The sequence below is a fragment of the Peromyscus eremicus genome, chromosome 1 (assembly GCF_949786415.1).
Source record: "Peromyscus eremicus chromosome 1, PerEre_H2_v1, whole genome shotgun sequence".
Taxonomy (NCBI): Eukaryota; Metazoa; Chordata; class Mammalia; order Rodentia; family Cricetidae; genus Peromyscus; species Peromyscus eremicus.
The window spans coordinates 93,925,312-93,941,378 of record NC_081416.1 but is presented as its reverse complement, the minus strand read 5'-3'; the positions used below and the strand labels follow the sequence as shown (position 1 = coordinate 93,941,378).

The window sequence follows — 16,067 nt, the reverse complement described above, 5'->3', positions numbered from 1 at the left end:
CTTTCAACTTGATTATATGGTGGATTACATTGATAGATTCTCGTATGTTGAACCATCCCAGCATCTCTGGGATGAAGCCTACTTGGTCATGATAGATGATTTTTTAATGTGTTCTTGGATTCAGTTTGACAGTATTTTATTGAGTACTTTTGCATCAATGTTCATGAGGGAGATTGGTCTGTAATCTGCTTTCTTTGTTGTATCTTTGTGTGGTTTGGGTATGATGGTAACTGTAGCCTCATAAGAAGAATTTGGCATTGTTCCTTCTGTTTCTATTGTGTGGAACAATTTGAAGAGTATTGGTATTAGCTCTTATTTGAAATTCTGATAGAATTCTGTACTGAAACCATCTGACCCTGACCTTTTTTTGGTTGGGAGACTTTTAATGATGACTTTTATTTCCTTAGGGGTAATAGGTCTATTTAAATTCTTTATCTTGTCTTGATTTTATTTTGGTATGGGGTACCTCTCAAGAAAATTGCCCATTCCTTTCATATTTTCCAATTTTGTGGAGCACAAGTTTTTGAAGTATGACCTAATGATTCTCTGGATTTCTTTGTTGTCTATTGTTATATCCCCCTTTTCATTTCTGGTTTTATAAATTTGGATATTCTCTCTCTGTCTTTTGGTTAGTTTGGATAAGAGTTTGTCTATCTCTTTGAATTCCTCGAAGAACCAACTCTTTGTTTCATTGATTCTTTGTATTTTTCTCTTTGTTTCTATTTTGTTAATTTCAATCCTGAGTTTGATTATTTTGTGCCATCTACTCCTCCAGGGTGAGTTTGCTTCTTTTTGCTCTAGAGCTTTCAGGTGTGCTGTTAAGTTGCTAGTGTGAGATGTCTCCAAATTCTTTATGTAGGTACTTAATATTATGAACTTTCCTCTTAGCACTGCTTCTATAGTGTCCCATAAGTTTGGGTATGTTGTGCATTCATTTTCATGATCCAGGAAGTCTTTAACTACTTTCCTTATTTCTTCCTTGACCCAGTGGTAACTCAGTTGAGAGTTGTTCAGTTTCCATGAGTTTGTAGGCTTTCTGTAATTTGAGATTCTCTCCTTCATCTCTTGTATTCTGCTGGAGATGCTTGCATCTGTTGTTCCTTTTCACTTATCTAGATTTTCCATGTCCGGAATTCCCTCCGTTTTTGTCTTCTTTATTGCCTCTATTCCAGTGTTCAAGTCTTGAACTGTTTCCTTCACCTGTTTGATTGTTTTTTTCTTGGCTTTCTTTAAGGGATTTATTGATTTCTTCCAGTTTTTTGTTTGTGTTTTCCTCAATTTCTTTAAAGGGATTTTTTCATTTCCTCTTTATGAGCCTCTATCATCTTCATAAAGTTATTTTTAAGATTCTTTTTTTCTGCTTTATCTGTGTTAGGATGTTCGGGCCTTGCTGTTGTAGAACCATTAGATTCTGGTGGTGCCATATTGCTCTTTATGTTTTTGCATGTATTCTTACACTGCCATTTACCCATCTGGTTTGGGATAGTTATAGGTACAGGTGTTGATTCCTGTGATGTCTTTGTTGGATGGGTCTTTTGTTCCTTTATTGTCTGTTTCCTTTATTGGCTTTTGGCCTGAATGGCCAAGAGTTCTGGTGGTTGACTGGTCCTCAGGTCTAGATGGGTTGTCTCAGCTGAGGTTTGTTGGGGTTTGGGTGCCTAAATGCAGCATGTCCTCTTGTTCCTCTATCTTGTGTGGGCTTCACTTATGCCTATGGAGTCTTTTCTTCCTACTTTACTTATGCCTGTGCCAGTGGAGTCTTTTCTTCCAGCTGGTGTGGGTTATGCCTTTGCCTGTTCTTCCAGCTGGTGTTAGTGGTGCTTGTGCATATAGGGGCTGTTGTTCTTCCAGTTGGAGTAGGTGGTGCTTGTATGGGGGCTGTTGATGTTGTAGTGGTTGTTTGGCCAAGGGGAGGATGATGGGTTTGGTAGGTTTGGGCAGTGGAGTAGGTCGTAGTGATTATGGAGTCCAGTGGGTGTCTCGGGTGGTGATGCAGTCTGCCTGAGGGTCTCTCACCTGTTGGCTGGCTGCTGGGGTCTGCTCCAGAGCAGTGGAGTTCCACCAGCTTTGAGGTTTCTAATGCTCAAGCCAGGTCCAGTATCTCTTTCTTCCTGCTGCCTGATAATCCAGATGTAGAACTCTTTGCTCCTTCTACAGCACCATGTCTTCCTGCATGCCGCCATGCTTCTCACCTTGATAATGGACTAAACCTCAGAACCTGTAAGACAACCCCAATTAAATGTTTTACTTTATAAGAGTTGCTGTGGTCATGGTGTCTCTTCAGAGCAATAGAAATTCTAACTACGACAAAGAGTTTATTTGGCTCCCTAACCCTAACTCCTAACACAGCAGCTTGGGGAGGTGTAGCAGGGAGAATTTGCAGTGTCTTGTGTCCTTGCTTCCAGTCAGGAAGCAGAAAGATGAATGGTTTGGCCAGTCAATTTCACTCACTCTAGGATCCCAACCCAGGGAGTGGTGCTGCTCACAGTTAAGATGGCTCTTCCTGCCTCAATTAACCTAAACTAGAAAATCCTTTGGACATGCCTGGAGTCTTGTCTGCTAGGTAATTCTAGATCCTTCGAAACTGACACTCGTTATTAACCGTCATGATCATTGAGATGAATCTCACAACCTGTAGATTTACACTTGAACTTTGCCTTTTTCTTTGTTACCATGTTCCTCAAAAAAGTATGCAGATGCCTACACATCTCTTCACAACTTGCAGCCCCATAGCTCAGCTGTTCAGAAGATGTGGCTATACCACTCAGAGCCCAACCAGGGTTTTGCACAGTTTAGAGATCACAAAATTACACTAGCTCTAAAAATTGTTTTCCCCTTCTGTGTTATTATTATTTGGCTCACTTAACAATGTGAGAGGAAAACGAAGCCTAAGAATACTCAGGAAAATTCTTTTGTTTCTATCCTGCTGACAGGGATTCACAGCCCTTGATGACCTCACATTCCCAAATGGTTTGTGATGTAAGGATCTTTTGCTAATTTACTTTCAGTTGTTTTGATCCTGCTATTTCCTTTCCCACCTAATCATCTGCTTCAATATCATCATAATTTCCAAGCCCAGTAGGATACATTGTGAACAATAATGCAGTAAAACTGGAGAACCAAAAGCCCTTTGTTTTTAAAACCTTAAAAGCTAATGGATTTTTTTTAATTCAGTGCTATGTTGTGTTCTGTAGTCCCCCGCCCATCCACCCACTAGTGTCTTTTTAAATGTATTCTGATCAGTCCTGACTTTGTAGATGCGAAGGTTTGATTCTTCTAAAGCAGAACCTGATTTTCTCTAGTCATCTTAGCCTGCAACACCCTGAAGGGAAAAAGTTGGAATTTGCTAACACAGCACTCCTGTGCTGATAAAAGGATCTCCTTTTCCTTCTGGGCTCAGCCTCCCTTCCCTCTGTACAAGTAGTTTGGAAAAAGATAACCAAACCTATGTGTCTCTGTCCCCTTCCCTTAGCACATCCCAGGACTGCTTTAGGGTAAGGCCAGTAGGCCCAAGAGTTGTATTGAAACTGCCAAAGAAAAGAAAAAAGGAAAGGAAAGGAAAGGAAAGGAAGGAAGGAAGGAAGGAAGGAAGGAAGGAAGGAAGGGGAAGGGAAGGAAAGAAGAAAGAAAGTCAGACCACATTTCTCCACTGCAATTAGAGTTATGAGATACTAATGTAAAGTTTCTAGCAGATACCTTGACTACTAAACATTAGAACCTAATACCAGAAAGGAGCCAAACAAAAGAAAGGCCACTTGAGAGGTGGAAAAAGTGTTGAGGCCTGATGATGTTGTCTGAACCTCTGGATCCAGCTGCTCCTGATTATGTCCCTTACGTGTAAACATGGACATATGATGAACAGTAACAAGTCTTTGCATCTGACACAGCTCCTGGGCAAAATTCCCACTGTCCACAAAGACAGAAAACACACACACACACACACACACACACACACACACACACACACACACTCAGTTCTTCATTTTAAACTGTGAATGCACAGTAATGATCACTAAATAGAAAAGAGCTGACAGCAGAGCAGAATTAAAACATGCACACAACATAAACAACCTTTTAAGAGACATTACCACCAAATGAAGAACAAATCAAATGTGCAAGGATGTTAAGCATTGGCATCTAGGAAATCTGTCCCTTAATACTATTGTTTGGCACCACCTTGCCTTCGAGGTATCAGAAAAGATTGTCATAATAGGCCTCACAGGCAGAGGGATTGCCAGGAGTGCTGTGGACTGTCTGCCTCCAGGACTGAAGGCCTTTCACTCCAATTATGTGACCTATAATTCCACCCATATGAAGAGCTTCCCTCAGACTCTGCCCACAGGCCCTCTCCCACTGGGTTGTACATGCTCAGGTAGGTCCCATCTCAAAAGAACTGCATCTACAGAGGCCTGCTTGCTGGTTTGTGGAAACTTCATAACAGAGTCCTGAAACTATGCAGGACATCATATTAGCAAGACTGCAGGTGACCAAGAGAGAATTCATTCTTACAGTACAGCCTCCACAATAGCCCATTACTCTACTAACCTGTTAATCCATGATGGATAACTTCATTCATGAGACAAGAACCTGCAGGACCAATCATACCCCCAAAGAACTCACCTCTCATATGGCATTAACTATGACTTTTTAAGGCTAACATTCCCATGGGATTTGGAGAAGACATTCAAACCCTGATACCTGCCTTACACAGAATCCTTTCATACAGAGTTGGCCCATAGCATAGTGGGAATCCCACACAGTCTAGCCAGCGGACCCCACACTGAAGACCTTTGTCCTTAGATAGTCCAGGGGGCTTTGAATGGGACAGTTCTCCTACCTTGAGACAAGCAATACTTAGGGCTTTTGGGAACAGAAACCTCAGTTGAAACTGCTTTGAAGAGTGAAGATTCATTGCTTCATGCAAATTAAAGATAAGAAGGCTAATTTAGTCTAGAAGTTTACAGTGTCTAGGAGGGGCTCTTGTATTCCCTTGGATCTGTATACTTCTGTGTAGAAACCCTGCATCACCCAAGCAGCTATCGATCCCAGTCCCAGTTATGAAAATAGGGGAATGCTGAGATAAGAACTTGATATGATGAGGGGTAGGTTAGACTGGTACATCTGAACTCAGTGATCCATCTTGAAATGGCTAAAAATAGGACAACTGGACACAATGTACTTTTTCCTTTAGCACAGGACCAACTGCATTAGTCAGTATTCTCTAGAGGAACAGAACCAATGAATGAATATAGATTACAAAAAGGATTTATTACATTAGTTTACACAGCACAGGACACATAGTCCAGCAATGGCTGTCTACAGGCTAAAGAGGTTGAGAATGTGGTAGCTACTCTGTCCATGAGACTGGATACTTCAAAAGTCTCAATCTGGAACTGAAGAAGCCCTGGCGTCTGGAGGGCTGTTGGTCTTCAGTCCCTCTTGGAAGACCAAGGAAGCTAGATTCTCATGTTAGAGAAGGAGAGCAACAGCAGTTGAGTTCATGCACTCACCAGCAGGGAGTGAAGGTGAGCAGACAAAGCCAGCTCTGCAATCTCCTCAGACTTCCTTGTCACTGGGCAGCCAGCAAAAGGCACTGTCTGTGGTGGTATTGTGTTCCCCAAAATATTGTGTACCCTAATAAATTTATCTGGGGTCAGAGAACAAAAAAGACACTAGGTACTTAGGATAGGCAGTGGTAGCACACGCCTTTAATCCTAGCATTCCAGAGGCAGAAATCCATGTGTTCAAGGATACAGCCAAGCATGGTGACTCACGCCTTTAATCCCAGAAAGCAAGCCTTTAATACCAGGGAGTGGTGGTAGAAAGCAAAAAGGTATATAAGGCGTGAGGACTAGAAACTAGAAGCATTTGGCTGGTTAAGCATTTGGCTGGTTAAGCTTTCAGGCTTTCGAGCAGCACAGTTCAGGTGAGATCCATTTGGATGAGGACTCAGAAGCTTCCAGTCTGAGGAAACAGGATCAGCTGAGAAGTTGGCCAGATGAAGTTAGCTGTGGCTTGTTCTGTCTCTCTGATCTTCCAGTGTTCACCCCAATAACTGGCCTCAGGTTTGATTTTATTAATAAGAACTTTTAAGATTCATGCTACAACTGTCCACTCTGAGGAGTGGTCCTTCGGGAAACATCCCCACAGACGTACCCAAAACTCTTGGTTGATCCCAGATCCCTCCCCTGCCCACTGTTTAAAATCCTCTAGTAACTGTCCTCTGTCCTGAGCAAGCTGAAGGTCAGAGTTCTTTTCTGTTGAGCCCCTCTGTGACCCTTGTCTTTCTCTCCCTTACACTTTACACTGGGGCCATGCCTAATTGCTCTTGGTCCACTTACTACTTTTTATTTACCCCACATCCTCACTCCTGCTTTACTTTTCTGTTCTCTCTTTTCTGCCCTGTTTACTGGGTGGATCCAGATCATCGTTTTAGCATATGATTGGCTGCCATTCTCTGGAAATATCCGGAAGACCCTCTAGTCTGAGTAAATGGTCTCCATCTGTGCTTCTTTTCTTAGCTTGCTGTGTCTAACTCTGACATAGTATTTGGTGCCATTTGTGTCGTCTGTGTCTGTGTCATCCCCAGCACTTCCAGTTGCTGCTTGAGGCTGGAGCATGCTATTCGTCATTGTGTAATCTGTACCCAGTAAAATGCCTGCCTGAGCCAGCACTGAGTACATTCTTGTTGGGTGGAATACCAATCTCTCCCATCTTATGATATGTAAAATGATTGCTGAGTTCTTACAGACTTTGCATGCCAACTTTCAAATCTGCAAGTGTCGTGGTTCTCTTAATACATAAAAGTGAGTGAGCACTGCTGTACAAACTGACGTTCTCTTTTCTCTGGCACTCATTGAGCCCTGCTTTCTCTGTGACACTTACTTCTCCAAGCCTTGGACAACACATTAAAGACAAGAGCGGTCAAGGTCCCATTTGTCATCTCAGATGAGATTTTTACAGCCTCGAGCATAATGCCTCAAATGGTCCTCACCAGCTTATCATAGTTTAAAAGGCAGACTGGGGTGGGGCTAGGGTCAGACTAGGTACTTCCTCTAGAACACTCAGAAGTCCTGATGCTTGGGATCACAGCTGTCTACCTTGCTGTCAGCTTATCTTCCTGATCATTCAAGACTCCCGTTTGCACGGCATAGTTTGCTGTGTTGTGACATTCTGTTCAAGGAAGGATCAGCTAGACTTCTTTTGAAACAATCACTTTGAGGATAGAAATGCTGACTTCAAGTATTTGTTCATCAAATGTCAACCGAACACTTACAGTGGGTGCTGACGGCACATTTGAGGATGAGAGTAGACAGAAATCCTTACCCTAATGGAACTTATGTTCTTATGGGAGAAATAGAAAATAAACATTATCAAGGAACATATTGTGTGGTATTTCAGGTAGTTTTATAAAAATAAAATAACGATGATTACAGGTGTGGTGAGCTTGCTTATAAAATAGGGAAACTAGCAACACATACTTTTCCCTTCCAGTTCTGTGATTTGGATGGACGGTGTCATGTGCCCCACACACATGCGAAGCACACAGTCAGAGCTTTCTGCTGAGAGTTACTGTTATCCTTGCTATCTCATTGTTGCTTTGAGCTCTTTAAGAGGTGAATAGGCAGGGGTCATCTTTGTGTTCTGGTGCTCAGTAAATGTTGGTTGAATTTGTTGATGAGTAAATGTAAATGACACAAATTTGGAGCAACACACTCCGTGTATCTTCCACTTGGTCTTAATAAGTAGTCATTTTTGCCTTTTAGTAATTATCTACTATGCTGCCTCATTTGAAAAAATATATTTACCTTCTAAATGGCATTGTTCCTGGAGCCTTGCCTCTGTGTGTTCCTCTCTAGGAGTAACACACACACACACACACACACACACACACACACACACACACGTGCCACTTTTCACCTCACAGCCAACTTGACAATGGACTTGATTCACTTTCTTGTGACATCTGAACTATTCCAATTCTTTTCCAGAATGAGACTCCTTTAAAGATTTATTTATTTTTTATTGTGTGCATGTGAGAGAAGGTGCCCCTGGGAACCAGAAGAGGACATGGGATTCCCCTGTATTTACTATGAGCCACCTGACATGGATGCTGTGAACCAAACTGACCTTCTACGAGAGCTCTGCACACTCTTAACTGCTGAGCCATCCCTCCAGTCCCCCTAAGACCCTTTTTTAAAGAAAGGTTCTACAGTGGCATGCAAAGCCTAATGTGTTCCTCTAGAGCATGCTTTTAGGCCCATGAGGGCAGATCTGGCCCTGCTGCTTCCTACCTTTGTCAGATCCCTTAACCTCACCGGAGGAAAAATGCAATTGTCCATCTGACATAAAGGTTTGGAGAAAGGGTTAAATGAGATAGGGTATACAAAGTTGTTAAGACGGAGCCTGGGTACTTAACATCTTTACCCAAATGGACATTTCCATTTTCTAAGTTGTTGCTCTAAGCTCCTGATGGGAAATGCCATTCTATTTATACTAATTTATTTCTTTGATTTCTTTAGTTGTTCGTTTTAGTTTTTATTCCTTTATAGTTTCATTCGCTTATATAATGAATTATAGTCTTTTTTTTACCCCCCATTATCACATCCCGTCCCTTCTCCTCCTCTTAAAACTCTTCTTCCCAGCACACCCCCCTCCTAATTTCTTCAATGTTTGGTGTGTGCGATCCACTAAGTTTAATTAGGTTGCCTGGGCATGGACAGGAGGTTATTTACTTAATCAGGGGAGCTTATCACTTACCACTGAAGGAAGTGACTCTTCTTCTTTTGACCACCAATAACTCATTAGCCCCTCATGGAGGAGCGAGGCCTCATCAGCCCTCCCCCTTCCGTGATGAAGGGTTACCAGGTGTGCAGGTCTGATACAGGTAGTCCAGCTGCAGTGAGTTCACAAGCATCAGGCATGCCATGTCCAGGAGACACTGCTTCACAGCACTCCTCCCCAACCTCTGACGTGCACTCTTTCCAGCTCTCTCCCACCATGTTCCCTAGTGACGGGGGTGATGTAGAGATCACATTTAGAACTGAGCCCCAAGGTCACTCATTCTCTGCACTTTGACTCGTTGTAGCCTCTGTATAAACCAAAGTCAACTGCATAAAAGAAGCTCATCTAGCCGGGTGGTGGTGGCTCATACCTTTAATCCCAGCACTCGGGAGGCAGAGGCAGGCGGATCTCTGTGAGTTCAAGGCCAGCCTGGGCTACAGAGTGAGTTCCAGGAAAGGCACAAAGCTATACAGAGAAACCCTGTCTCAAAAAAACAAAAACAAAAACAAAAAAAAAAAAAGGAGGGCCGAGAGATACGCTAGGGTATCAAGAAAGTACTTAGAAGTCACATTGATACTGTGTCCACCTAGCTAGCACAATAACAGTAGGTCCTATTTTGGGGTTTGACCTCCCCACCCACAGGTTAACACACACTGTCTTATTTTTAACATGCTAGCTTTACAATGGAAAAACAAGAGTTAAAAAAAATAAGAAGAATGCAATATTTGAGGAAGGAGGTGCTCACCTGATTCTAGCTGAGAAGTGTACATAGTGATTTTTTATATAAATATTTGTAAAGCTGTATTAATCAGTAACCAACAAAATGCTGAGGATTGTGCACTTTTTAGATTAAAAATTTAAAATACAATATTAAATACATATAAAATCAGACAATAAGAATCATTTCCATTTTTGACAGACTTCTTAGTTCAAAACCCTTGGAAACTTCCTGTAATCAGAACCCATTTTCAAATTCACAGGAAGATATAGTCGAATACTCCACTCAATCTTTCTGTGTTCTTAATTTGGGGTCAGTTCCAATGCCCTGTCTCACATCAGCTGTCATTTTTGTGATTGAAGTGTCATTGCACATTACGATTTTCATTGAGACAGTTCTCATCTTTGATTTCAATTCAATTTAATTCCAATCAAGTCCTATGTCTCAGGACAATTGAATTCACTTAGAAACCTTTCTGTTCAGATTGGATTGTAACCACCACTTCCTGTCATACTGCTGAGTTTCCTGAAGCCTTCCAAACCCATGACACATCCTGGAAGGCCATTGGGTCTGATAACAAGGAGAGAGATGCTGTGCTCAGTGTGGTAGCCCTGGAACCAGTGAGTGCAAGATTGGACACACAGTGCTTAAACCACCATTTCTGTCTCCACTCTCTCATCCCTACCGCATCCCACTGGGTCAGTGCTATTCTGAGCTAGAAAAAACTCTCCCCTAAGATCTTTTTATAAAAAGATTGGGTGAGAAGCAACTCATTGGATGATGTAGGTCAGAAAGATGTTGTAATATGTTTACTTTGCGTTGTTTGATGGAACTGTATCAATCTTTTCTTTCTTTCTTAAAGTACTTTATTTCTTTATTTTTATTTTATGTGCTTTGGTGTTTTGCCTGCAAGTATGTCTATGTGAGAGTGTTGGGTACCCTGGAACTGGAGTTACAAACAGTTGTGAGTCGCCATGTGGGTGCTGGGAATTGAACCCAGGTCCTTTAGAAGAGCAGTCAGTGCTCTTACCCGCTGAGCCATCTCTCCACCCCGTCTTCCTCCCTTCCTCTCAAGGAGAGACAAAAATGGATTGGGTGGGAGCATAAGCCATCCATGTCAAACTCAGGATTCTCCTGAGATAACCAAACTACATTTTTTCAGACATAACCTGGACATCTGACTTTCCCTGGAATGGGTACGTTTCTAGAAGTTTTTTCTTGTAAGACTATTGATAAAGATGGCCAGCAATTCTTTCAGATATATCAAAACTCCTTTCTCCTGTCAGCCTGTGGGCTTGGTCCCTGGCCACAAGTGTTTTGGAACCTAGTGACAGTATCCAAGGGAAGAAAAACAAGGGACATTAGACCCTGACAGGGCTGGTCCCAGAAGACTCACTGAGCAGGACGGTTTCATCTGAAACAGAAGAGAAACTAGCTGACCACTCCATAGCATTCCCCAAGGCTATGCCAGAGACCAGTATTACACACACACACAAAGGCACCAGATGAGGACACTGCAGCGCCAGTGTCCAGTTGGAGCTATGCTATTACTTGGGTCATTGGCAGACTGGCCTCTGCCAGTTGATTCCCTGGATATGGGAAATCGTTTGAAAAGTCTAGGCCTCGTGGAATCTGTGAGAGTAACCCTAGAAAAGACTCCTAGCAATGGGGGATGCCAAGCCTGAACAGGCCATCTTCTGTAACCAGGCAAGGCCTCGAGTGGAGGGACTGGGACACCAACCCAGCCACAAAATCTTTGACCTATACTTTGTCCTGCCTGAAGAGTGTTCTGGGACAGAGCCTAGCAGAACTGTCATCAAAGAGACCAGAGAGACTTGATCCAGCAACTGATGGGAGCAGAAGCAGAGCCCTACAGCCAAATATCAGGCAGAGCTTGGGGAGTTCTGCAGAGGAGGGGCGGGGGAAGGATCGAAGGAACCAAAGGGGTTGGGGACACCACAAGAACATGACCCACAAAATCAATTAACCGAGACTCATGGGGGCTCGCAGAGATCAGGGAGCCTGTAGGGGTCTGACCTAGGTCCTCTGCATATATATTATGGCTGAGTGGCTTGGTGTTCTTGTGGGATTCCTGGCAGTGGGTATGGGGAGTCGCTGGCACTTTTGCCTGCTTGTGCCACTCTTTTCCTCCTACTGGGTTGCCTCATCCAGCCTTGATGTGATGGTATGTGCCTGGTCTTATTGTAGCATATTATACTGTATTTGTTTGATGTCCCTTGGAGGCCTGCTCTTTCTGAGGGGAGAAGAAGGAGTGTAGATTTGGGGGAGAGGGGAGGTGGGGGGAGGGCTGGGGAAAATAAGTCTAGCCTTCCGAACATACTCCAGACAGGGCATAACCAGACCAGTAGAGAGGTGACTCCTGGGTCTGAACACCTCTGTACTGGCTTGTTTATGCACACAAGGCAATCTGTTAAGATTTGTTCAAATGACAAATATCTATTTGCCCTTCCCTGCTACCTTCAGAAATGAATACAGCTTTCTTGAGGGATGTGTGTGTATACAAGCATGTACATACTTCAAAGCCAGATGTGGCTTTCTGTTTCCGACGTCTGGCTTTAATTACTTTACTTATGTTGTAGCTTTATTGCAGACCTTTGATTTCTGAAATGTAGTCCGTACATTCCAATTTGAGAACATTTGTTGTTCTCTCAGGCTGTGCATAAAGTTTTGTTACTATATCCTCAGAAGTCACTTTGGTTTCTCTCCTTCTCGCTGTGTGTCTGCTGTATTCATACCCTTGATCTGTATTAAATGGTGATACCATGAATTGAATTTCAGTAGAATACTGGGTTGAGTGAGCAACACAAGAGAACCTGCTTCTCTAAGTCTGAGGCTCTACTAAGGAAATTCACTGTTCAGGGCTGGGGATATATCTTAATGATAGAACACTTGTCCAACACAAGGACCTAGGCTGTATCCCCAGCAAAACACACACATACATGTACATATATCTGTGTACCTTGCACAGCTGGAAAACAAGGATTGAGTATTATGATATTTCATCACTCAAACCCCCTTTTTCCAGCCCAGTCATACATGCTACTCCTCTACTCCTCACAATGCATTCCCTTCACCTCAATTCTGATAACCCTTCCATAGCTCCAGGTCCTTTTCCTGCCCCTGCATGAGGCTCTCTCTTCTGGCCAAATGGTCCAAGTTCATCTTCAGTCTAGGTGATACCTATACTTCAGAATCCCCTTAGTCATCTCAAAGACTTCTTTAGATGTTTATGCATACCTCTATGGTTCTCTTATCCCTTTATGCATCCTTTGAGATCTGGATGAATACCTCACATACAGTCTTTGTGTTCCCAACATCTGTCACAGTGCCTGGTATTTGTCTGGTACACATTAGAGATGTACACCTGAAAATCAATCACTCTTTGCTTCTTCTTCCTACAGAAACGATGACTATGGATAAGAAGACTGCTTGTGCCAAGGATACAGTCGGACAACTATGTAACAAAGATCTTAAGTAACTTTCCCACCTAGCGACACCCAGATGACTCCAGTGATGTCATACTCAGCTGTAACCACAGCAATAACTGGCCCTCTTTCCAAATTGGATATGGTGAATTCTTCAGGTGGTCCAAGCTGATATGCTGTAGGGAAGCTCATGCCTCACTGTCGAAAACCAAATTGGACTCTGGAAGAAAGCAAGTGGCATAGTGAAAGTCCTGAGTGCCAAGACTCTTAGTGGCTAGTGGAAGGCCTTTGGTTGTATGGGCATGATACTGGTCCTGGTAGTGGTCAGTCTAACAGGAAGTTATTTGATTGAATGCCCTGGAAGGACAGAATATTTTTAAAAATATATCCAGGTGCTAAATAGGCAGCAGATTTCAATCTAAACTCTACTACTTGTGAGCTAATGACTGTCTTCAGAGAATAATTCTACCCCAAAAAAGTGCTCCAATTTTCCAAGGAATGGCCCAAGAGAAAATTAGGTTAGGCAAGCCTGGAGAAGTCTCATGCAAGGCAGGTTAGTTCATAGCAAACTCACTGTCCCCTCCCATGCACATGGCAGAGTCCCACTTAGCCATGGCTATTCTTCACTTCATTCACATTCATCACAGATTCTGGGATTCTAGAACATTATTTTCAGGTAGCCAGCAGCTACTTTGTTTCCGGCGGTGGTATTACTAGAATGAAATGTGTCCTCCTTATTAGAGAATCATTCCTCTCAATGGCATATGCATTCTGGAATATTGTTTCCTGGGCACAGGAGTGTGTGTTATGAGATAGATCACTGAGAAATGACACAGGATCCACTAAGAAAAGACATAGCTTTTGGTTTTTCTTGACATAACTGCCTTCTGGGTATTTCCATATGTAATAGCCCATAGTATAGACTTGGGCAGCCACAGACAGAGTCTCTTTCCCATTTCAGACACATATCACTTTTACAGCACTTGGGGAATGGAAATACCTACAAGAATGAAGGCCAAGGGCTCTCCCCAGGGTAGCTCATCCATTACCCAGCATCCTTCTCGACCAGTCTACTGCCAGTTCTGCACCTCATCCTCCTTGCTTTTCCCTCCACGAAATGAAACCAAAGGCCTCAGCGTACCCTGAATGAACCAGGAGCTGTTACCTGGAGGTCCTCTCTCATTATAGGTGCAAAGCACCTTTTCCACACACCTGTATCACTACTCCATGGTTGAATTTACCTTTCATACAGTCTCTGTAACAGAATCCAGAGTTGGGTTGCAGTTAACCATCCTAGAAAAAGCTTTCTCTTAATTTCCACTTACATTTCAACGTAGGTTGCACTGGATAGATGGAGCATCATGACATGTTGGAAAGTTCTGGTTGCCATACACACCTAGTACAATCCTAGTGCCAGTGTCAGATCTTGTCAGGTCTTGAAAGGGTAGAAGCCTTTGGTTGTGTAAGGCAATGTTAATTCACTCAAGCTTAGTGTATTCCCCAGCCTGCCTGATCAACTCCCATCTCTTTCCAACTTCCATTTGCAAGGGGTTCAAAGCGAACCCCAGTTCTGTCTATGTGTGATAAAATGAGAAAAACACACTTTTCTTTCCCCATGGGTTCTCTCTACCCAATCCCTTCCCATTCAGACATCCTCCACCATACCAGTGTTTAGAACCAAAGTATGAAGGGTGAGTGCCAACAGGATAGTGTACAGAAATATTGTCACTAGATCCAGGCAGATGTGCCTAGGAGAATGGTCCCAAAGAAACCAGAATGGCTCCGGCAAAAGATTATCAGGAAGCCATCTCATTAAGCTTCAACATGTCCTTGGCAATGGGAGCCCAAGTTGGAGATCCTGAGGTAACCTATTGTTCCCTGCTCAGGATCTCCTTGCCTTGAGCTCGCAGCCCTGGGATACAAGTGAATAAGCTACTGGCTCAAAGATAGCTTTGCAGGGGCATTCAGGCAAAGAAAACTGCCCACATGGTGAACAGATGGCTTTGTGTGTGGATAGCTTTACCTAGCCAGTACAGCTGTGGCCAGAAGCTGGCTATCAATTTGAATTCCCTCAGCTCATTTGCAACTCTGCCTCTGTTCTCTTGTGTTTTGTTTGGTTGCCCTTTAGTTTCCTAGTAAATATTCCTTTTGAAAAATATAATCGTTGTCTCATTGAATTGGGGGAGGGGCATTTTTTTTCCAGGATAGAAGGATACTACAATACCTTGGAAATCATGGTGGAAAGAGAAACACCTTGATCAGATCTTAGGAAAACCCTTTGGGGAAATCTGGTTCTGAGCGAGAGAAAGAGACCTGGTATCCTCCCAACAATTCCCAGCTCTTCTTCTTACTGCCCCAACTTCAGGGAAATCTGCCCTAGGTGTGTTGCCACTAAAATGTCTCTTGGACTAATGAACTATGAGCATTCAGCAAGGGTGTAATGTCCAGCACATGAACTAGCACTGACAAGATGGGTGTTTCTCTAATGTGCGTGTTTCTGAAACTCTCTAGGGATCTTAACTCTTCGTGGCCATTAGTAACCAATTTTTCATATGAAAAGAAGAAAAATCACTTACACTCAAAGAAAACTAACAGACAGATGTGGAGAATGGCTTCCTGCAATGATGGGTGTTCTAAATATCCATTACTGTATGAGAAAACATGATAAAAACAAGATATAGTGATGTTCTGGGGGGTGTGTGTGTGTGTGTGTGTGTGTGTGTGTGTGTGTGTGTGTGTGTATGTGTGTATTTTAGATAGTTTCTCTCTGTGGCTCAGGCTAGCATCAAACTTACAGGTCTCATGCCTCAGCTTCATGAGTGCTGGAAGTAGACACATCTGCTATCATAACAGACTATAGTAGCTTAAATGGTCATGTACTGACTCTTCTGATTCTGTAGGTTGCTTGGCCTTGGGTGACTGCTTCCCCCACACCTGTCAGATGGCAGCTGGGGCTGATGTCATCTGAAAGCTTGATTGGCTTGAAAGCCATGTCTGGCTCCTCAGCTGCAGTAACTAAGATAGCAGGAGAATGGGCCTTGCTTTCTACGTGTTAAGCTTGGGCTTCCTCACATCATGGAGCTCTCCCAATAGACTTCCCCCCCCCCCGGATCATTTGT

At 43.1% G+C, this 16,067-nt stretch overlaps 1 protein-coding gene across 1 annotated transcript in view; it reads left to right on the top strand.

Moving 5' to 3' along the window:
• Syt9 (synaptotagmin 9) overlaps nucleotides 1–15,064 on the top strand; it is a 181,008-nt gene extending 165,944 nt beyond the window's left edge. The window contains exon 9 of the mRNA XM_059260867.1: nucleotides 12,925–15,064. Within this exon, the coding sequence (XP_059116850.1) occupies nucleotides 12,925–12,933 (9 nt within the window). The 3' untranslated portion in view covers nucleotides 12,934–15,064. The remainder of the gene's footprint in view (nucleotides 1–12,924) is intronic.
• The last annotated feature ends 1,003 nt before the right edge of the window (nucleotides 15,065–16,067 follow it).